We start from the raw sequence: 20,767 nt of genomic DNA on the forward strand, positions 1-20,767 counted from the left end.
CAAAGCTCGGACGCGTTTTCCAACGCGCCTTCCTTACCATAAAGTGATTTTCCCCACTACACACCCCGGTGCGTAGCAATCACTTCAATCTATTATTGCTACAATTCTACCATAAGGAAGGCACACATTTAACGCATTTATTCCAAGCAGTTACGAGCGAGGAGCAGTTTAATACGTCCATACTTCGGATAATTAAGCCATTTGTGATATTTCTTGTTGTCAGTTGCTTGTTTGCCACTTTTATCTGACTTTACAATCTACACCATGGCGACAAACGAAGCCACAATTCTTCGGAACTATCTACTCCTCCCCGCCCGACTGCCCACTATCATCTCCCTACAAGAGTTTACCTCTTTATTTCCGAAATCGCAGCAATCTTCACCACAAATTCGAACCCTGTATAGAGACCTCCAGCAACAACGAAACGTAGTTGTCGACGGCGTGTCGCAGAATATCGAAGCACAGATTAGACAAGGCAAAGCCTTACGCCGAGAGGTGATAAAAGCTCGGAGGGAAGCAGATTTAGAGGAACAAGATGACGAAATCGATATTGAACGAATGGTATATGACCTATCATCTATCACCTACGAGACGGTAATTTCTAATCCATCTTACAGCTGTTCGGGTCTACTTCGAATACGGTCCAGCCCAAACAACATTCACTCCTGACCATTCTACCCGACATGGATGAAGCTATCGCAGACATGGAACGCGAAATACAAACTATAGAGCAGGAAGAAGCGACACTTCTCGAGTCTATTAAACAAGCTGTCGGTAATATGAGCGATCTCCGATACGGTCGATTTGCCAACCCCAAACTGAAGGACGAGGTTCTCGATGGCCTCCAACGACTCCAAGACACATGCGAGCGCAAGACGTGATCGACGACGCCAAATCAGTTCAGTTCATTAGATCACTATATGACTACGTGGCCGCATCCAATTATCTAAAACATTACAGAAAGGAGCTTTTCAAATAGCACCAAGATTCCGATAAGTCGTCATACATATTCCTTATATGACCTAGAAATACCGTAAACAACATTGTCATCCGTTCACCTCCGTCTATCATCGAGGAGCAGCTTGGCCAGCGGCGGCGGGTCGTCGGCCACCATCCGCTTGCTGATTGAGGCGGTTGGACCTAACTCCGTCAGTAACTTCTTCATAGTTGGTTTTTGGCTATTATAACCTACATCATTGTCCTGCTGAACATGGAAACGAGGACCATGAACGCCCAGCTTGGGAGAAGGTTGAAAGCCCAAATAATCCACCCGACAGGAGTTGCAAGGCCGTTCTTAGCAAGAGGGCCATTGAAGGGATGGAAAAATCCATCGTGCAGCTTAGCAGAGGTCTTAAAACCCTCGTCCCGCATTGTGGAGATGTCGTCGGAAGTGACGGTTGTCATGTTAAATCGCCTCGTCCAGATGTCGACAGGAGCCGGTTCGGGAAGGACTTCGAAGACCCAGAGTGCGCCGACCGGGGCAGACCAAGCGTTGCAGAGAACAGGTTGGTCCTCGCAATTAAGGAGGGCAGTATGCGGAGAACCGGGTGTGACAGCCCATTTTCCGGCGGTCTCGTTGAATGCAGTCTCGATCTTGCCACAGTGGCCTAGTTGAGGTTAGGAATCATTCACAAATATTGAATCAAATTCGCGCGGTGTAGCCTTACCAAAGCAAGTCTTATTACCACCAGTGATCAAGACCCACCATTCCTCGGGAGTCGTGCTCTCAGGCTTTACAGGGCCGTAGAGAGTTTCCTTCCAGTTGCCTAGGGTCAAGATGTCAAGATTCAAGGCACCAGCCTTAGCTTCAGCGGCAGCGACGGGATCATGTTTGTTAGGGTTGGGGAGCTTGGAAGCGACATTGCCTAGAAAGACTTGTGCTTGGCCCAGGTAGTTCTCGAACTGAGCTTGGTATTCAGGGACGTCTGCTGCTGCTGCCAGCAGTGGCAAGGTGGCAATTGCTGAAGCTTTAGAGAAACGCATTTTGGTATTAATTTGTGTGTGAAATGTGGAATTCGTAGAACAGCTCAGGCCTCTGGGTGGATATATTTTAGAGATCAAGCCACAGAAATGGAAAAGATGATGTAATTTGTCCCCAACGAATTAAAATAGTTGAAAATACCGACAATTATTGAAGGATTATGATGATGCAGAAGCTGAAAGCGGCGATGAACAGCTGTCTTGAACTTGCAAAGGAACAATAAAATCTACTAAACCAAAGCTAAAGTTGAAGGGAAGAAAAAAAGAGATGAGCTTCTAGGACGCGCTTCGGTCTATTCCATCAGCTACTTCCCCAGAACGGGATGAGATGAGATGACTATCCCTTCCCTGTCATTGCTTGCCAAGCTTCCCTATCTCCACCTATAATGGTGCATTATTTTGTTGACCATCGAACCTTGTTAGAACCTTGCTCATGCTTGCTGAGGTGTGTCGTGGCTTTACCGTTTCTAGCCAGCTGCCCCGCTTCATATGTGGCACAGATCGTGATTTCGGAGATCCGTCAGCCACAGCTTTGGCGCCCTGATATGATAAGATAAGCCGTAAACGCCGATAAGACCGTCATTAATGAAATACGTACCCAAATGTAGATCAACATGCTGTCATATTCATGATTTCTTGCAGTGCATCAGTGAGAATTAGATTCTAACGGGATGGTTCGTTCGTCTCCATTTTCTATCTATCCGCTTTTAGCTAACTATTATAGGCACCCGAAACTGCAAACCAGAAGCGCAAAAGAGGCCGTCCGACGAACGCGTCGCGCAATGACGAAGACGCGTCGGGAACACAACTATCTCTCACAGGACAAGGACAACTAGCCACGACTTCCGAGAACGCCAGAGAATCCGAAATGGACGATCCTTCACGGCCAAAAAAGCGCGGTCGCCGAGCCAACACCGAACTCCCCTCTCAAGCCCAGTCCGAAGCCGAAGCCTCACGACCAGAAAAGGCCAAGAGAAAACGTGGCCCATCACCGGCGGCACCACCAGATGACAATGGAGAAGGTGTGGGAGACGAGGAACCTGAAGTCCCGAACCCGGAGCGTAGAAAGCGTGGTCGTCCCCGAGTCTCGAATGAAGGGGTCGAAGAGGCTCCTCAATCAAATACCACAAGCAATAACGCACTTCCAAAGAAACGCGGTCGACCCAAAGCAACCGAGGCAGAAAAAGAAGCCGAACCAGAAGCTGATGAGGCTGACGACGAAAATGAGGGCAACTCCAGCCTTCTTCGGCGTAGTGGTCGAATTCGTCGATCTCCCGTCTCATTGAATAAAGGGGCGCAAGCAGCAGCTGGTGAACAGCCGTCAAAAGGCCAGAAACCAAAGAAGAGAGGACGGCCTTCATTGACCATCACTCAACCTGCTGCCGAAGAAACAGAACAAGATCCCGTCCCTCAGCCCAAAAAGAAGCGAGGCCGTCCCTCGTTGAATAACCAACCAACAGAGGACGCCGAAGAAGCTTCCACATCTCAGAAACAACCTAAAAAAGGCACTCGTCCCCGCTCATCCGGCGATGGTGCTTCAGCACCTACAAAGGGAAAGCGAAAGAAGTCCATAGACCAGCCATCCCAAGAACAACCCGATTCCAACCAAGAAGACTCGCAACTCACACAAAACCGCGCACATCGACGCTCCTCAGACACCCAACAACGTACTTCCTCCCCGAACTCCGACTCCGAAACTTCTCCCCCAAAGTACCGACATCTAACAACCCGCACCCGCCGCGTGCCTCGCAACATAATCGAATCCAAGTGGGCCCCCCTCGAAGCCCCCGCCGTCACCAGCGTTACCAACCTCCTGCAAAGCGCCTCCCGCCCCGTCCTCCTCCGCTTGACCAACGCACAGAAACACGCACACGCGCAATCAGCCTTAAACGCCGTCACGAACCGACTCCGCTCTAAAATAAGCCGTGGCCTGCCCTTCCCTCCTGCCACGACGACCACACGGCGCGAGGAGGAGTTCGAGTTCGAGCGCACGATCTCAGGGATCCAGGGTTTAGAATCCGCGCTTGATCCGCTGTTGCATAGTGTGGAGTTACTACGGAGGGAAAAAGAACGCGCGCAGAGAGAGCTGGACGGCGAGTATAAGGTACTACGCCGTTTAGGCGCGAATGCGCGGGCGGAGGCTAGGGAAAGGAAGGAGAGGGAGAGGAAGATGCATGTTCTTGTGCCCGAAGGGGCGGGCGGGGATAAGGAGAACAACGGGGAGGTGATGAGTATGGGGATGGGGATGGGGATGGGTAAGGGTGGAGAGGAGAAGGGGAAAGTGTTTGTGGGCTTGGAGGGCGAAGATATGCTAGGTTTGGCGGGCCAGATCGCGAGTCATATGGAGAGTTTGAGGGGAAATTTGCAGCAGGTTGAGGGCGTGGCGCCTGCGATTCAGAGGAGTGAGGGGTTGTTGAGAGCGGCGCTGCTGGGGAGGTTGGATAAGGAGCAGTTGGAGAGTGTTATACTTGGGTAATAGACTTGGAGATGGTGGGCTCATCAGCTACAGAGTAAGGGCAAGATGCACTCTTGGCTGTATCATGAATATAATGAATTATGATACCCGGACTCGACTTTCGTGTGGTTTCGGGTCAGGTTGAGAAACACCCCTTCTTGAAGCGACATTTTCTGGGATTAAAGAGATAGTTGTAAGTGTCAACACACCCGTTTCCTTTGATACGACAACAATCACTAACTACAATGCTTTATACAATATTCAATATTCTTTATCTCGCAAGAAAGGGGGATAGGCTAGCCCGCAACCCTTTGACAAGTTGGAACAATGCCATTCGCATAGGCCTGTAGATGCATATAGTGCTACGATCCTGCATCAAGGGTATTGTTGCGAAGTTTCGTGGTTATGGAATTATAAATATAGAAGGTATTCGTCGTATCTAACCCTCAATTCTTCTTCTGCACCAAGCTTCAAGCTTTCTATTCTCAACTCATTATCTATCGGGATCTTCCTAGATTTTCTAACACATCAACACCACGTTAACCATAAGCTTCTAATTATCAGGAGCTTCGGTATTAGCAAAAATTTTTATCTATTTACAATAGTGAAAAAAATCGCCATCGCAATGGAGACCGGTAGGCTTCATCCAACGGTTCGAGACAATATCCAGTGGGCTGGAAACGGGATCTTGACTTACTCTGATCCAGATTTCCCATACACTGACTTACAACCAATAAGGATCAGTAATACTCGGGCAACATACTCTGTTGGCCAAGATGAGCGTTCGCTAGAGAACCCTCGTGGGTACCGTACCGCGCCGATACCTCAATCTTGTCAAGTCCAGTATCCATACGGACCAAGAGAGGTGCTCGCGGCTCTGGTGAAGGAGATGTCCAGCTCTTCAGACTCTTCGGACTCTCCTGACTCCCCCGGTTCCCTAGATTCGCCCAGCTCCCCAGACTCACCAAGCTCTTCGCAGGGTGAGAGCCCTAGGCATAGCTCAGAGTTTGAGGACCGCGATATGCCCTTACACGTTCGCCCCCTTGTCCGCCGTCGAGTGACGACAGACCACGACAGATCACCCGAACCAGAGCGCCAACGGCATCGAGAACGGGTCGCTGGTTCCGAGCGCAGGCACCCACGCCATCGTAGTGTCACCCCACCACGAACAAGGCGGGAGCCGCGGTCCGAGAGGGGTTTCCAGGGACCAACAGCTCGGCGGATTCAAGACTTTGCCAGAAATCCGCAGCTATATCCTCCCCACCCCAGGGCTCGCGAAGAACATGGTGATCGCCGGCGCCGAAGATCCGAGGCTCAAGTGAGGCCGGACATCACGCTTGACTCCTTGTGGGGAGAGGTTGAGCAAATGTGCTTGGAGTCGGAGCCGTCGTCACCGGAAACTGCACGTCCTCCTGTGACCCAAAGACCTGCTGCGCCTCAGCGTCGATCTGCTCGGCCGGAGCACCCGAGACGAACAGCCACTCATGCTGGCTCTTCGTCGGGACGGTCACACCGGAGACGGGATGAGCACGAGCGGGAGCGGGACAGTGGGAGACTGGAAACTCAAGTGGGACAAGGTGTCATTATCGACGCGCCAAACGCAAGGCGTGATCGAACCCGCCGAGAAGCAGAGCTAGCATCTGCTGAAATCCCACGTGATCCTGCGCCCCCGGTAATCACCACACCCTCCCGCCGCACAGCTCGGCCGCAGGCGTCAAGACGGGCGACGACTCCAGTGAGTTCGTCCGGCACCTTCGTCACGGTGAGGCATCCACCCCGGCCCCCTCAAAGTCTCGCGGAACATCTACGTGCGATAGACGAGATGTCAGGGATGCCATCCAAGCTGAAAAAGGATGGCGATGAGGGTTCGATGGTCGTGCAGATCCACCAGGATTCGTGCCATCGTCGGGGTCGGCGGCATCATCATCGTGATGAGCGGGATGGCAAGCCGGCTGAGCCGAAGAAGTCTAGGACTTCGCGGCTGGGTTTCTTGAGTCACTTGGTAAGGAACACATAGGTAGGTCCGGCTCTGTTCATGTGATGGTTTGATGGTCTTGGTCTTGGTCTTGGTTTATGGGTTATGGTTGATGTTTTAATGGTTCATGATTAGGTATTTATGACCTCTGGTAGGTATAGAAAAAAGTCTTGCATGGTTGGCAGCATAGGGTTGGGATAACGGAAAGGAAATAATAATGATAAGACTGGTTTTTTATATATACCTACCTAGGTAGGTACTTGATAAAAATTTTAATTATGAGAATTAAAATCAGATGAACTCCAAGTGATTGAAGCCAAGTTATGGAGTAATGGGAAATTTTTCTTTTGGAAGACCATCTTTTTATACTCATACCCGTGAAAGAAACTTGACTAAACATCTAGCTTCACGATGAGACAGTCGGAAATTTGGTCTTACTTGTATCTAGTAGCACTAAGTCATAAATCACAAGTCACACTCAATCTCAAAATCAACATCAAGGCCACAGAAGTGTAAGCACCAAAATCTCCATTCAAATAGCCATCTAAATACACGACTCTACCAAACACATACATTCAGAATCGAACGAGAGCCTCAACACCCAGACGGCCCAAAATTGGCCAACCCGAAGCATATCCGCCCTCTCGACCCCTCCCCGGCTACCAGACCAGGGAAGGGGGGTATATCGAAGAATCAACCGCATTGGAATCTTTCGCACATACATGTCCAAACTTCCAAACATCTAAAAAGAAATGTTCAAGAAGCTTCGCTTGTAACATATGTCCAAAGAATCCGTCGCCATCCCCAAGATTGATCCTAAAAACCAACTGTGCTTGTTTTGCCCACCAAGATCTTCATCCCGTATTCTCGCCTTTTATCTCCAAACTAAAAAAAGAGATGGTGATGATCGTGCAGTCGTCCCTCGTTCATGCTATACTACAGTTTTCGCATTTTCGAATTCGGGGTAATCCATAGTTTTTACAAAACGTTCGCTAACTATTCTCTTCTCTCCTCCCCACTTGCGATTGATTTCATTGTGGGAGTCGATTGATTTAGTGACGTAGGATGACGGTAGGGATGGCGGCGCCGCTGGGGTGAGCAGGCGCGGTGCCGTTGTTGACGGGGTAGGGGACGAGGGTAGCAGTGGCAGTGGCGGTGACCACGCCGCTGGAGCTCTCCTCAGGGGGGCAGTCATCTTCCTCATCGCTGCCGCTGGAGGTTCCAGTGGTAGCAGTGGCAGCAGCAGAGGTGGTAGCTGAGGCAGCAGCAGATGTGACAGCCTTAGCGCCGGTGGCCTGAGCAGCGGCAGGAGCGGTGACGTAGACGGTGGAAGCGGCCACAGTCTTGGTCTCAGTGACGGTGACAGTGTTGGCAACGCACTCGCCAGAGTTAGATCCGGAGCCGGTGTTAGAGCCAGTGTTGCTGCCGGTGGCCTGGGCGTTAACGCCGGAGGAGGTGCCCGCGGAAGCAACAGTCACGGTGCGGGTGCCGGTGGAAGTCTTAGTGGTGGTAGTGGTGCCCTCCTCGCTGGTAGTGCCGGAGCCAGAGCCAGAGCCGGGGGTGGGGACGGCAGTGACAGTGACGAGGTGGGTCTGGGTAGACTTGATGGTGGTGACGAGAACAGATCGGGAGCTCTCGGGGCCAAGGGTCATGGTGACGGTCTGGTCGACGGTACCAACGGAGGTAGAGTAAGAGACACCGGCACCTACAGCCGGGGTAGTGCCCTTGGGCGAAGAGCTGCTAGTGGAGGTAGGGGTGGCGACGACGGTGCGAGTGGTACCGGTGATGAGACCGCTGCTGTGAGCACCGACGATGGAGCTGGAGACGGAGCCAACAGCAGTAACAGGGCAAACAGTGGTCGTCAGGTCGATAACCTCAGTGACGACGGCAGGGCCGGTGCTGTTGCCGGAGTTGGCCGGGCAGTTGGTGATGGTAGGCGCGCATGAGGTGATAGTGTGGACGGTGGTGACGGCGACGGTTAGGGTGGTTGAGGCCGCGGCAGTGTCATTTCGTCGCCAGTGAGGGTTGTGGAAGTGACGGGGGTGGTGGTTGTAGGAAGCCGAGGCGATGCCGGCGAACAGGCCGAATGCGACAGTTGCGGACTTCATTTTAAATACGGGTTCGTAATTTAAACTTGTTTAGGTAATTCTTGGGACAAATGATCTGAGATTTCTCGAAGATTTCTTCTTTTCGTTTGCTTGAGTACCTCGATGCGATATTGTTGCTCTAATTCAAGGTAGTCTAATCTCGTGAGAGTATATTTACTTCGTTGCTGTCGAAAGAGTGGACGTATGCAATATGCAATGCGGGATTTCAATGAGCGAAAGTCGATTTCGCGAATGCTAAGCAGACACAGTTGCCGTTGGAAAGAATGTTATGGAAAGCTGCTGGCTAAGCAGAAATGGACTGGGATGACCGACAACGTCGAAGCGAAAAAGAGAGACTGTTGAGATAGACTCGAAAGAGAGAGGCACGCTGGATGGTGAAGAAGGGAAGGGAGAAAAAAGAGAGACATCATGAGCCGATGGAGGGTGGTGAGCCTTTTTACAGGAACGAGCTCCTTGCCTTGGGCTCCTTGGCGACAGGGCGAATTAACCTACCAAGACCTACCTGGGATACCTGGGAGCCCTGTAAGAGAGAGACTCTTCATTGTTCAAACGCCTACCCTAGCCCATCATGTTGTTGATGACAGTAACCTACTACGCTTATTGGGGAGGACTGGATGCGACCCACTGACGATGATAGGCAGTAAGATGACCGGATTGATCTTACCGGGGTGTATCTGGTAAAAGTCGACCAGGGCCGGTGATGAGTTGAAAGAGAAGGACACAAAGAACACGAAGCGAGCTGTTAGCATGACCGACGATGCCCCTGAGCCCCACGCAACCATTACAGAAGACCCCTGTCGGTCAAGATGCAGGTACAATATCGTGAAACCGCCAAACAGCCAATGGAAATGCGGGAATCGAGGGAGAGCTGAGTCTTCGGACCAACGATACCTAAAGCGCGCACAGCTCGTGCAACGAAAAACGTGTACTGACACGATGCATATTTTCTCAACAGTTACCATACCTAGGCGCATGAATTCTCCAGGTATTTTCTTCGTCTGATCGTGAAAATAAGGTAAAGATAATCGACACATGGTTGATAGACATGACGAAGCATTGATAGACATTGGATGATCGGCGGATTTCTTCGATTAGGTTGATGATCTGCGATGCAAGCGCCGTGCTTGTGCTCTGAAGCCGCTGAAAAAAAACAGCAAGCCACCATCGTGGATGGCTTGCATCTACCAATATAAAATAGATGTGGTAGCAAACGCCCATTTCCCTTGCCTTGAAGAATTGACAAGTGCCTACATCTGTCAGCTGTATTCAGCCGAAGCCAGCGGCAAATCCGTAAAGGATGCGGCATCTCATTTGGAAATGCGCAGCACAGTCAGCGGCCTAATACATAGTACTTCGTACCCAATTCCCAAATGGCTTCGTTAGAATTTCGAAGGATGTAGGGAGCCGTGACCTTAAGATTCTAGAATTCGGTTCCGCGATGCGGTACACGGTACACAGATCCTTCAAGCATTCTCAATTATCGCAATTATCGTATCCACTCATCATCGCGAATGAATGCTGTGGATGATCGGTGGAACAGCGCACGAATTAAAGAAGCTGTATCCTTCTCCTCGTGGCTGCGAGGCTGCGTGGGTACATTAGATCTCCGCGTCGCATCTTGATTCCTCCTAGGTAGTGAAGACCCAACATGCCCCTCAAAACTGATGAAAGACCACAGTCTCGGGATGATGGTGAGGATGCTATGCAGGGATGGAACATGACTATGACGCGCTCCAAGAGCATTCCACACTTCCGTCGCCTCCGTCGCATGAAGGGCGGCTCATGAAATCGCATTTAATATCGTGATGAATCAAGGGATGGGGGATGGTTCCCCTCTACCCCTATGCCCCTATGCGATGGTCGTTTGGCTTCTGGACCCAGCGTGCAGTGATCGAAAATCTCAAACACAGCTTATGGGCCATGGCGTGCGGTGCCTCTCCTTGCAATAGGTATGTAATCTTCCACAGCGGCAAGGTACATTCAATACAAGTACGGCTCAAGGTGGTAGAATGTTCCACAATCCTTGCCACGTTTTTGTGTTCTGTAGTTTGTTTCTTGAATTCTGCATGTTTATTATTTATTTCGTGATATAGTCGCACAAATATGTATAATTAATTACTGAAGAAAGAAGGTCAAGAAAAGGTCATGTTGTGAAATCTCAAGGTCTCGCTACAAGTTGTGGAAGTAAAATGTGTAAATGTGTAAGTGTGTAAGTGCCCAGGTGCGAATAAACCCAACTGTTGGTCAGCTCCAGGCTGTATGTGGTTGGCCTCAATACAGAATACAGCGAACAAGATGTACCTACACAGCCCAATACAACCTAGAAACCCCCTAGAAGCGTATCAATTGATCGGTCATGGCCTCCTAAATTTTATCTTTCTTTCAATGCAGGTACATAACACTCACCAGGCAACCAAGTACAATGATGTAGTATCAAGATGAATTAAACCCCCATCCCGCCTACCCGCAAGCTGAATCTAGCGAGAAAAGCGGGAGCAAGGATATGGTCGCTTCGCGAAATCAAGAAATTCGGGGAAATCAAAAGAAAGAACCGTCTTGGTGGGAACTACCCAGCAAGCTTAGTACCTAGCTTATTACTAAGGGGCACCGAACACTGAGAAAGGGGGGAGAGACGGGAGAAATCCTGTTTCAACTAGCAAAGTATCTACACTCTGATTCGCCACATTCGGCCGTCAAGCCCGTTCCCACAACGGGACAACCGCTGTAAATTCGCAAAGTGCTGCGAATAACCCTGTCGGTATAGTACATTCTTTTAAGACCTCAGACACCTTTTATTTCATCATGGTCTCTCCTTGAAAAGTCCCAGCAATAAAAAACGCCGCCAAGAATTACATATCTCTACGTCGTGCATCAGATGGCATGATGCATTGATTGAACAATGTGGCTTTGCGTGTGAGGCTTTTACTGATACCAATCTAGCGATCCTACGAGATGCTTCATGAAGTTGAGGCTATCGACTTCCGGGATAAGATCGCCTCCGAGTGGAATAGCCTACTCCGAACCCGTACTCATTCGGGAACTCATTTCACAATCCTACGATCGGCACACGGCACACGGTAAACAAGATGTTACTTTCGGAAGATTCAATTTCTCTTCCTAGATCATCGCCCAGTTGAATTGGACACTTTGCTCATACATCTAATACATATGATCGCAAATACGATCCCCTTCAGCTAAAGAGGGCATCAAATGCCAATAACGCCTACTCCCCAAGTCCGGTTGATGGACTGTTGGTATATTTCTTTCCCACCCGTTAAATGCTTGATGTTGAATGCTACCGTTTCCCGCCAGTCTTTCCTGTAGAACTTTTTTGGTATAGATCCCCTTTGAGAACCCTGCCAGTAAAACGCCGATGTTGAAATCGATTATGCAGTTCCCATGAAAATTTGGCAGCTAACTCCCCACAACCTCATGCAATTATCATCAGTTTTCCTAAAATTGAAACACTGGTCTCGTTAAATAGAGAGAGCCGTTTATTTGGCATACTTAGTACGGAAGTACTTGGCTGCGTTGACCATGTTGACCAACGCCGCCTTAGTCTCCTTCCATTGACGGGTCTTAAGACCGCAGTCGGGGTTGATCCAGAGCTGCTCAGGCTTGAGGTACTGGAGCATCTCCTCGATGCGGTCCTTGATCTCCTGCTCGCTGGGCACACGCGGCGAGTGGATGTCGTAGACACCGGGGCCGATGTGGCGAGGGTAAGCCTCCTCGACAAAGACACCTAGAAGCTTGGAGTCGGACTTGCTGTTCTCGATGGACAGAACGTCAGCATCGAGAGCGGCGATGGCGTGGAAGAAGTCCTGGAACTCAGAGTAGCAGAAGTGCGAGTGGATCTGAGTGGAATCTTCAACGCCGACGGTTGAGAGCCTGAAGGCCTTGACGGCCCAGTCAAGGTAAGCCTCACGCTCCTTGCCAGCACGGAGGGGAAGACCCTCACGGAGAGCAGGCTCGTCAACCTGGATAACGTCAATGCCAGCCTTCTCAAGGTCAACGACCTCGTCACGGAGAGCCAAAGCAAGTTGCTCGGCCTGGACGGACTGGTGGACATCATCACGAGGGAAAGACCATCGGAGGCAAGTAACCGGGCCAGTCAACATACCCTTCATGGGCTTCTTGGAGACGGAGACGGCGTACTTGGACTCCTTGACGGTCATGGGAGCCGGACGAGAGATATCGCCGACAATGATAGGAGGTCGCACGCAACGGGAGCCGTAGCTCTGAACCCAAGCGTGTGTGGTGAAGGCATAGCCATCCAGACGCTCACCGAAGTACTGAACCATGTCGTTTCGCTCAGGCTCACCGTGGACGAGGACATCGAGTTCGAGCTCATCCTGGATCTTGACGTTCATGTCAATCTCTTGCTCGATGAACTTGTCATACTGAGCCTCAGTGATCTCTGACTTGGTGAACTTGTTTCGTTGCACTCGGATCTCCTTGGTCTGGGGGAAAGAACCGATGGTGGTGGTAGGGAAAAGAGGAAGGTTGAGTTTCTTCTGCTGCTGGGAGATTCTGGAGGGGAACTCAGACTTGCGGTTGTAGTCCGAGGGAACAATCTTGGATTGTCTCTCCTTAACCTGGGGGTTGTTGGTTCGCTTAGAGATAGCACGAGCATTCTGAGACTTGGCGTTAGCCTCCAGGGCCTCACGGACGGAGGCAGGGCCCTCGGTGACGGCCTTGGCAATGACGGCAATCTCGACAGCCTTCTCGGAGGCGAACGAGAACCAGTCAGCAATCTCAGGGTCCAGCTTCTTCTCGCTGGCAAGAGTGTGGGGGGTGTGGAGGAGGGAGCTGGAAGTGGCGACGATGACACGGTCCTTGCCAAGCTTCTGGATAGCAGTCTCAGCGACCTCGATGGCGCGCTTGAAGTTCGTCTTCCAGATGTTTCGGCCGTCAACAACACCGACGGAGAGGGTAGTCTTAGGGCCGAGAGCACCCAAGACGGTCTCTAGCTGCTCGGGGTTGCGGACAAGGTCGATGTGGAGGGCGTAGATGTCCTTGGGGAGGAGATCAAGGTTGTGAACGATGTCACCGAAGTAAGTGGTGAAGACCAAGTTAGGAATCTTGCCAGCCAAGCTAGCGAACTTCTCGTAGGCAGGCTTGAAAGCAGCCTTGGTCTTGGCGGGAAGGTCGAAGACGAGGACAGGCTCGTCAATCTGGACAGTCTCGGCACCAGCTTCCTTCAGCTTGACGAGGAGCTCCTCGTAGACGGGTAGAAGCTTCTCAAGGAGGTCGATGGGAACGACGCTCTGGCCACGGTCGGCCTTACCAAGGTGAAGGAAAGAGACAGGACCTAGCAGAACAGGTCGGGTGTTGATGCCGGCCTCCTTGGCCTCCTTGTACTCAACGACAGCCTTAGGGCTAGCGGTGAGCTTGAAGGTCTGGTTGTCCTGGAGGGTAGGCTTGACGTAGTGGTAGTTAGAGTCAAACCATTTCACCATCTCCAAACTAGGGACATCGACACCGCCCTTTTGGTGGCCACGACCCATAGCGAAGTATTCATCGACACGGTCGAGGTTGGCACTGGAGTATCGCTCAGGGACAGCCTATAAGATTGAACATTAGTATATTGATAAATGAAGATGACGTGAGATATTTATCAACTTACACCGAAGTCCTGGATGTGAGAGAGGACTTGGTCGTAGAGAGCGAAGTCGTTGCTGGGGATGATGTCGACACCGGCATCCTTCTGGATCTTCCAGTGGGCAAGACGGAGACGCTTAGCCTCAGCAAGGAGGTCAGCCTGGGAGATGTTGCCAGCCCAGTCTAGATTATGAAGTTAGCCATCTAAATCTGACTGTCATAGTACGGATTGATCGGATCATTTTCCGGAAAAGCCGGGAGAAAACGTACAAGCTTCAGTAGCCTTCTTCAGGTCACGGTTCACACCCATACGGGGGAAACCCAGAATTGCAGATTGAACCATCTTGGTAGTGATTCGAGATATCTGGGGGAAGGAGGAAAGAGGTTTTCTGTGATGAAGTTGTTAGCTTGATAAGATTTTTTTTCGGTGGGGGAGACTTGATCAAGGATGGCGGGGTAAAGATTTACTTGGTGTTGGGGTCAGGTTCTAAGTCAAACTTACAAGAAATTCAGAGTGTGACTTCCAACTCTCTCTTCTAACTATTTAGAAGAGTTAGACCAATTGATGCGTAGCAACAACGGTCAAGAGAAAGAATAAGAAATTTGTTTAGGTAAGAAAGAAGAGATGAAGAGAGGAGGGAAGGGGGGATGGTTGAAGTATAAGTAAAAGTAAAAGTAAGCGGTGAAGGAGGGGTTCTTATGGGGAGCTCAAGTGGAACCTGGAACTGAGTAAACTGTCTATGAGGGGTTAACAATTTTTTTCAGATTGTTCGTGCTCGAGCTAAACCAACGGGAACCAACAGAACTTGACAAGAGGATCCCACTGATCGATCCATTGGCCGCTGAATGCATTCAGGGTCCGAAAGCGGGGAGGAAAATACTCCTTCCCTTCCTCTTAGTCGTCAGATTGTTTGGCTGAGGCTGGCGGTGGTCCTTGCTTTTTACTGTGCGAATCTGACTTTAGAGAATGAGTGATAGATAAGGTTGTTAATACATCAAGTACTGCTCATGTGTCGTTGTTACGGTTATTGTATATTCAGGTACCATCAAACTACGAAAATGGCTATTTTACTATTCTCTAGCGCCTGGAGTTCTTCTGGAACATGTGGAATTTAGAACTATCCATTGGTCGATTATTGGTCGCACCAGCCACTTTCAGAGTTCGAGTACCGATGTAAGAAACTTAATTCGGGTTCCGATAGCAAATCGGTCAATGGCACCCGCGAAAAGTGATTCGCCGAGTCGTACAGCATTTCCATCTTTGTTTCTCCGGTCCACATCACTTCGCTCCGAACATTATGTAAGATACACATAGGATGTATATTTCTGGGCATCAAAGAACGTCGAGTTGTAACAGTTTATTACCCCTTGCCTGCATGTAACCTCAATCAATTCTACCGTGACCGAGCCCATACTGCTGGATGCAAATCCATGCGAGCCTCTTATCGCCCCGTTACATTCCTTCACATTAGAGTAGCATCTTTAACACTTAGCTCGCAGACTACTCCCGGACTAATTACTAAGGCGATCCCCTAGACCACAGCCGCATTGATTCGTACCTACATGTATCTGCCCATAATGAGTCTAGATGGCTGGCTACATAAGTGGGTTTTGGCGTTTATTAAACCCCAATGTCGACCATTCTGTTTCGCCGGTTTCCCGTCTATCGTATATCTTGGTTTATATCAATTCTCAACGACACTTTCATCATCGGGTTCTTCAATGCTTTCGCTGATTTTTGAATGTCAATTTAAATGTTCAGTTATATAAGTAAACACATAAACTCTTCTATTTATGTTTATCATATGTCTTATATCTCAGGGCTGTACCTGGTAGTCAGTGACTGCCCGTAACATGATGTAAAAAAATAGGAAGATAGAAGCACGCCTACCTGCCTATCCTTCATTATCAACCACCTACCTCCTACTTAATATTGCCTTCGTTCAATGATAGCTGCTGAAAGAAATTAGTATCTGATACCATCTATAACAATAACCCTCATCAATTAATTTTTCATCTCGTAAGTCATTCAACCGTGTTTGAAAGAACCTCACTCTCTGTCTTGTAACAACCTACTAGTGATAATAAACAGTTGAAAAGACCAGCGGATGTACCTGACCAAACTTTATGGACAATAATAAAATAAAAATAAATTGATCTACACAAGACAAACGTATATAACGGCAAAGAAACTGGGGAGTAACGAAAAGGGAAGACTGAGAAAAAAACAAGGTCCCAGATTGAACTGGGAGCCATGGGAATTGAGCCCACGGCGGGGGTCGAACCCGCAGCCTTGAGATTAAGAGTCTCACGCTCTACCGATTGAGCTACGCAGGCTACCAATGCTGTAAACTGCTCGCTGGTTGATGCTTGTTACCATTGGAATTGAATTATATATTCCATAAGTTGAGAAGGGTGCTTTGTTAGGGCTAAGTTGTGCTTGTGGCCCGCGTCCTAATTCAATGGGTCACTAGTAAAGTGACTGTGCTCTGAAAAGTTTTTTTGGTCGCGATTTTAATAGCCACTTGAACTAAACTTCGTGGACTAGTAATAGTTAGTCTTCGGTTGATATTTTCTTACTTAGATGACTAACAGCTCTAGAGAAAGAGGTCGTGTCAAATAAATGATACGAGTCTTGAAATATCACTTAAGTGTGTTAATGATAATCGTAGTTACAAAGCCATCTTAGTATCGTGATGTTGTCTTTGATGCGAGTTAAGTCTGTTTCTAGATTTACTAGGTACTAAATAGGGGTAACACGCACATAGAGAAGTTGCATACCTACTAGGTACCTAGTAGTAACATTGACCAAGTCTATATCCAAATGCTATTGCCAACTTTTATGTAGGTACCTAATCATTAGATAAAATTGGAAGTAGCTAAGTGAGTAGGTAGGTACATACTACTAGGTACTGTAGGTATGGATTTTAAGATGTTAAGGTCGCAGTTGTATCACATAGTGGCTGCACTTGGAAACTGTCAAGGAATTGTTGAGAGCAACTACGAGGTAGTAACTTCTTCTATATTTCAATATGTTATTAGAAAAAGCAAGACATTTCACCTGCGACTCTTCACAACCAAGAACTTGGTCATCTAAAGTTATATGGTCTGACATCAAATGTATCGAACCGTTCTTCTGTCAACCCCTTTATTCAACCCCAGCTGGAGAGCTGCGGAGTCTTTCTTGGAAATCAACGACAGCTATTAATCAAAATCCCATCTCAATCCTCATTCAGTTCCAATTCGAAAGCTTCTAGAATGTCCTTTTTCTGCTGCTGTCGTGGTCGGCGAACTACGACAGATTACCGAGAACCAGACCGGGAAATCCAAGAGATACTCGACTTTCCAATCCACCCACCTCGTGCGAGGCTATCCAAGTCACTGTTTCCCGCACCCGAGCTTGATCTTTCATCACCACACATCGCAGTAACAAAGGCCCCATCTCTACTACATAGTTCGATACCGGAGGTTACAGTTGATCCTACTATCCTCGAAGTCGATGATTCCGACGATGATGAACCTGTGCGAAGCATTAGAAACTCCAGCACCGGCACACTAGAGGCTATCAAAACCAGGTTTATTAGACCGCTATCTCAAAAATCAGAATCCAAGAGACACTCGCAGCAATATCTCGGTGCGAGTGAAGAGGAGATCGCGCGGCGTGCGGAGTTGAAGCGTCTGATGCACAAGAGGATTCAAGAAGAGTTAAAAAGTGAAGAACAAGAAGAAGCAGACTCTAAGGCGACCAACCCCGATGAATCGAAACCTGGAAGTTCCGCTAATGTTGGATTACTTGGTGGTGGACCTCGAGATAACATAGAATTTTCCTTCTCGGACGTGAACGAAATCAATTCCAAAGATTCGGCGCTTGAGTCGGCGGATGCTGTACCCCTTGAGCTCCCAGAGAGCAAATCACAGCCACAGATTTTCCTTCGAAGGAGTAGTTACCCGGGATCACCAAGTCGATCCCATGATAGTTTCGTCCCTAGAAGTCATGGAAACCTAAAAGAGCAGGGTTCTTTGCCTCAATTCCCTTCTTCACCTCAATTAGCCCCTGTCCATTTACCAAGTGCTCGAGGCTCAGAGTCGCTCTGTTCTTGGCGACTTTCTTACAGTGCCGAACAGCTCGCAAACTACCTTGGCCCCCCTGAAGATCCAAGGCCTGATGAAGAGTCCGAACCTGCTAAGTCTATCGATGAAATGGAAGGTGTCGACAAAGATGGCGATGATCACGAGGACAATATTGCGAGATGCCCTTCGATTAGTCAAACACCTGCGGAGAGCTTGGAACCAATTGACAGCACACAGCAGAAAGAGCCGACTAAAAGTTATGAGCGACACGACCAAAGTGAGATAAGAAATCCCGAGAGCCCACGCACCGAGAGCTCCAATCACGAAGGCTCCGGTCAAGATTCGCCGTTAGACATGTGGTTACGTAGCCAAGAGTTACAATCGACTTCAACCTTATCAAGCAGAAGAACGAGTGGCATGATTTCCCAGATGGCCCTCGACAATTTTAACCCAGGAAATTCAGACTCGCCTCAAAAATCAATAAAGGACCCACAGAACGTCTTCAATAACTTGTCTGCTTCCCCTCCAAATGCAACGGCTCTTCCATGCGGTACACACGTAAACACTAACTCGGCTGAACTACCACCCTCTTGGCCGGATGTTCTGCGGCGACCCAGCGAGGGCTGCACCAGCTCTCCTGGCGATAATATTCCCGGTTCAGTGGATCATGTTCGGGATGTATCTTCCTCCCATTATGCATCCTCGCGATATACTACTAGGCCTAATAGTTGCCAGGCCACAGAAAAGGAATCACGTCTGAGTTTGATTGAGCTTTTGGGAGGACGAAAGGCTATACAGCCGTTCACAAACTTCAACCGTAAGTAGCTCTAGAATAATTGAATGGGGTATTCAACCTACTGATTAATCTTAGGTCTTATATATCCTAGTGGCAAGACAGATGCCGAGAAGTCGGACGATAGTTCGTACAAGACTGCCCCAAACGCGGCATCAGCATTGGATATAACTATGCATGAAACCCAACAGCTGGGACGCCCGACAGCAGATTCAAGTTCACTGGCAGTCTCTGATACTGCAAGCTTCAAGCAACGCGAAGCAGAGCTGAAGTCTGTTGAGCAACGATTTACCCAAGTTCATCTTCGCCGAGACAATGCTGCAAGCCCGATTATCAGCAAGTTCCGAGAGGAATTTAACGAGCCTCGAACCTCACTTCTTAGCAGGAACTCCATATTTGCTAAATTTCATTTGTCAAGGCCAAAAAAGGCAAAGCACCCGACAAAGGATATCTGGAGATATAGTATGTATAGCGTCAAGTACGGCGATAATCTTCACCAGCAAGCGTTAGAGGTAGGTTCTATTGACAAAAGGTCGATGCCATCCAGCATAGGTCAGAAACCTGAGGATGTTGTGAGTATCGTGAATCTGCGGCAGCGGAATTCCATATGCGATGAAGATACCCCTGATAACCAACAGCAGGGACATTCCTCACAAGTCCAAAAATCTTTAGAGATTACCCATTCAGACCAAGAGGGGCAACATGGTATCCCTAGCGTACCTAGCCCAAAAACTAGATTGGAGCAACTGAAACCTCCGTGTCGCCACGAGGATGACAATAGCCCACAGTCGGACATATCGAATAATGTGCTCAGAGAATGGGTAAACTTAATGAACGATGAAGATATCGAATCTCAATTAGAAACGAAAGAGGAGCTGCAGAATCGTAGTCCTAAACGGCTTCGGACACCTCCTGCATCGTGGGCGAAATGGCCGTCGCATACGCGCCACGAAAGGACAGGCCCTGCAGGAAAAGATGATAATGTGATCCAAAGGGATTTCGCAGTCCAGGTGGGCTCCAATACGGGTGATATAACTTGGTCTACGGGCAAACCCGGCGAGCCATCAAAGAGATATATAACTCCTGGATCTCGAAGCCTATCAGCCCAACTAGGAAAGGCCGTCAAAGAAGGCCTGGAGAAGGTCGTCCAGCGAAATTCTTCCGAGACACATCGTGGTCGTCGGAAGCCCGATGGACATTTGGAATATCCCGAGCTCGAGATTCTACCGATGCAGGGTGGTTATGAAGAGTTGCAGGCACTCGAACAACAAATTGGCACCATGAAACGCAAGTCAGTGCCAGTAGAAAGACAATTGGCGCGGCTTAGCAGCGACAACATGAGACTGCCATTGAGTGTACGACTCGCCGAGGAAGTTCATATGATGCAGCACAAAGCCTCTAGGGATTCTGATTCCTGGCATGATGAGGACCTCATGGTCCAAACTTCACCAGAAGTATCTTCTAAACCCGCTAGGCAGTTACTCCTGCCACCTCAGGGGGCTTCCGAAGGGATTGATCAATTCGAAACCTCCGAGTCCCAAATTAGTTACGAGGACTGTGTGCCTAAACATATGTTGGAAGATGAGGGCCCCGTGGATAGTATCGTGATGGCAATGGAGGAAGGCCGTAATACGCAAGCGACTTAGTATCATCTTGTTATGCTTGATTTACAGCACTAATAGATCCGCTATACTAGTATGCATACTCCTATCAGACACGGTGGCAATATAATCAGGGCAGGACCCAAGTTGCGCGAACTGATGGGACGGTTTCTATCTTAGGCG

The 20,767-nt window shown here is 49.1% G+C and overlaps 7 protein-coding genes and 1 non-coding gene across 8 annotated transcripts; 4 read left to right on the top strand and 4 right to left on the bottom strand.

Moving 5' to 3' along the window:
• The first annotated feature begins 69 nt into the window (after positions 1-69).
• GGS22DRAFT_136825 (Cnl2/NKP2 family protein-domain-containing protein) lies at positions 70-1,046 on the top strand. The gene is made up of 2 exons (XM_047958610.1): positions 70-561; positions 618-1,046. The coding sequence occupies exons 1-2, from the start codon at positions 265-267 to the stop codon at positions 879-881; spliced, it is 561 nt and encodes a 186-aa protein (XP_047818813.1). The 5' UTR covers positions 70-264; the 3' UTR covers positions 882-1,046.
• A 21-nt stretch (positions 1,047-1,067) lies between these two features.
• On the bottom strand, positions 1,068-1,983 carry GGS22DRAFT_179623 (uncharacterized protein; the record flags this gene model as incomplete). The annotated part of the gene is made up of 3 exons (XM_047963696.1): positions 1,068-1,140; positions 1,193-1,607; positions 1,668-1,983. The coding sequence occupies 3 exons, from the start codon at positions 1,981-1,983 to the stop codon at positions 1,068-1,070; spliced, it is 804 nt and encodes a 267-aa protein (XP_047818814.1).
• Positions 1,984-2,583: 600 nt separating this feature from the next.
• GGS22DRAFT_136827 (CENP-Q, a CENPA-CAD centromere complex subunit-domain-containing protein) lies at positions 2,584-4,646 on the top strand. Its single transcript, XM_047958611.1, has 2 exons — positions 2,584-2,654; positions 2,705-4,646. Exons 1-2 carry the CDS (start codon positions 2,652-2,654, stop codon positions 4,454-4,456), a joined length of 1,755 nt encoding a protein of 584 aa, XP_047818815.1. The 5' UTR covers positions 2,584-2,651; the 3' UTR covers positions 4,457-4,646.
• A 414-nt stretch (positions 4,647-5,060) lies between these two features.
• GGS22DRAFT_200080 (uncharacterized protein) lies at positions 5,061-6,640 on the top strand (the record flags this gene model as incomplete). Its single annotated transcript, XM_047966391.1, has 1 exon — positions 5,061-6,640. The coding sequence occupies one exon, from the start codon at positions 5,061-5,063 to the stop codon at positions 6,450-6,452; it is 1,392 nt and encodes a 463-aa protein (XP_047818816.1). The 3' UTR covers positions 6,453-6,640.
• A 281-nt stretch (positions 6,641-6,921) lies between these two features.
• On the bottom strand, positions 6,922-8,897 carry GGS22DRAFT_162427 (uncharacterized protein). The gene has a single exon (XM_047961220.1). The coding sequence runs from the start codon at positions 8,516-8,518 to the stop codon at positions 7,463-7,465; it is 1,056 nt and encodes a 351-aa protein (XP_047818817.1). The 5' UTR covers positions 8,519-8,897; the 3' UTR covers positions 6,922-7,462.
• Positions 8,898-11,607: 2,710 nt separating this feature from the next.
• GGS22DRAFT_162430 (cobalamin-independent methionine synthase) lies at positions 11,608-15,135 on the bottom strand. Its single transcript, XM_047961221.1, has 4 exons — positions 14,622-15,135; positions 14,390-14,508; positions 14,145-14,302; positions 11,608-14,082 (listed from the first exon to the last, which is right to left on the bottom strand). The coding sequence occupies exons 2-4, from the start codon at positions 14,460-14,462 to the stop codon at positions 12,013-12,015; spliced, it is 2,301 nt and encodes a 766-aa protein (XP_047818818.1). The 5' UTR covers positions 14,463-14,508; positions 14,622-15,135; the 3' UTR covers positions 11,608-12,012.
• Positions 15,136-16,383: 1,248 nt separating this feature from the next.
• Positions 16,384-16,456, bottom strand: GGS22DRAFT_t67. The gene has a single exon. It is a non-coding gene; the product is annotated as a tRNA-Lys (tRNA).
• A 921-nt stretch (positions 16,457-17,377) lies between these two features.
• On the top strand, positions 17,378-20,629 carry GGS22DRAFT_179625 (uncharacterized protein; the record flags this gene model as incomplete). Its single annotated transcript, XM_047963697.1, has 3 exons — positions 17,378-19,007; positions 19,062-19,445; positions 19,536-20,629. 3 exons carry the CDS (start codon positions 17,378-17,380, stop codon positions 20,627-20,629), a joined length of 3,108 nt encoding a protein of 1,035 aa, XP_047818819.1.
• Positions 20,630-20,767: the final 138 nt, after the last annotated feature.

This window comes from Annulohypoxylon maeteangense, assembly GCF_022496945.1.
Source record: "Annulohypoxylon maeteangense strain CBS 123835 unplaced genomic scaffold GGS22scaffold_8, whole genome shotgun sequence".
In the NCBI taxonomy this organism is placed as follows: domain Eukaryota; kingdom Fungi; phylum Ascomycota; class Sordariomycetes; order Xylariales; family Hypoxylaceae; genus Annulohypoxylon; species Annulohypoxylon maeteangense.

Excerpts from the sequence above, each read along its gene's own strand:
- GGS22DRAFT_136825 (XM_047958610.1), top strand. The coding sequence starts at position 265 with ATGGCGACAAACGAAGCCACAATTCTTCGGAACTATCTACTCCTCCCC. Across the intron at positions 562-617 it reads AAATCGATATTGAACGAATG|CTGTTCGGGTCTACTTCGAA; the intron begins GTATATGACCTA and ends TCCATCTTACAG.
- GGS22DRAFT_162427 (XM_047961220.1), bottom strand. The coding sequence starts at position 8,518 with ATGAAGTCCGCAACTGTCGCATTCGGCCTGTTCGCCGGCATCGCCTCG.
- GGS22DRAFT_162430 (XM_047961221.1), bottom strand. The coding sequence starts at position 14,462 with ATGGTTCAATCTGCAATTCTGGGTTTCCCCCGTATGGGTGTGAACCGT. Across the intron at positions 14,303-14,389 it reads GAAGAAGGCTACTGAAGCTT|ACTGGGCTGGCAACATCTCC; the intron begins GTACGTTTTCTC and ends TTCATAATCTAG. Across the intron at positions 14,083-14,144 it reads CTCACATCCAGGACTTCGGT|GCTGTCCCTGAGCGATACTC; the intron begins GTAAGTTGATAA and ends TCAATCTTATAG.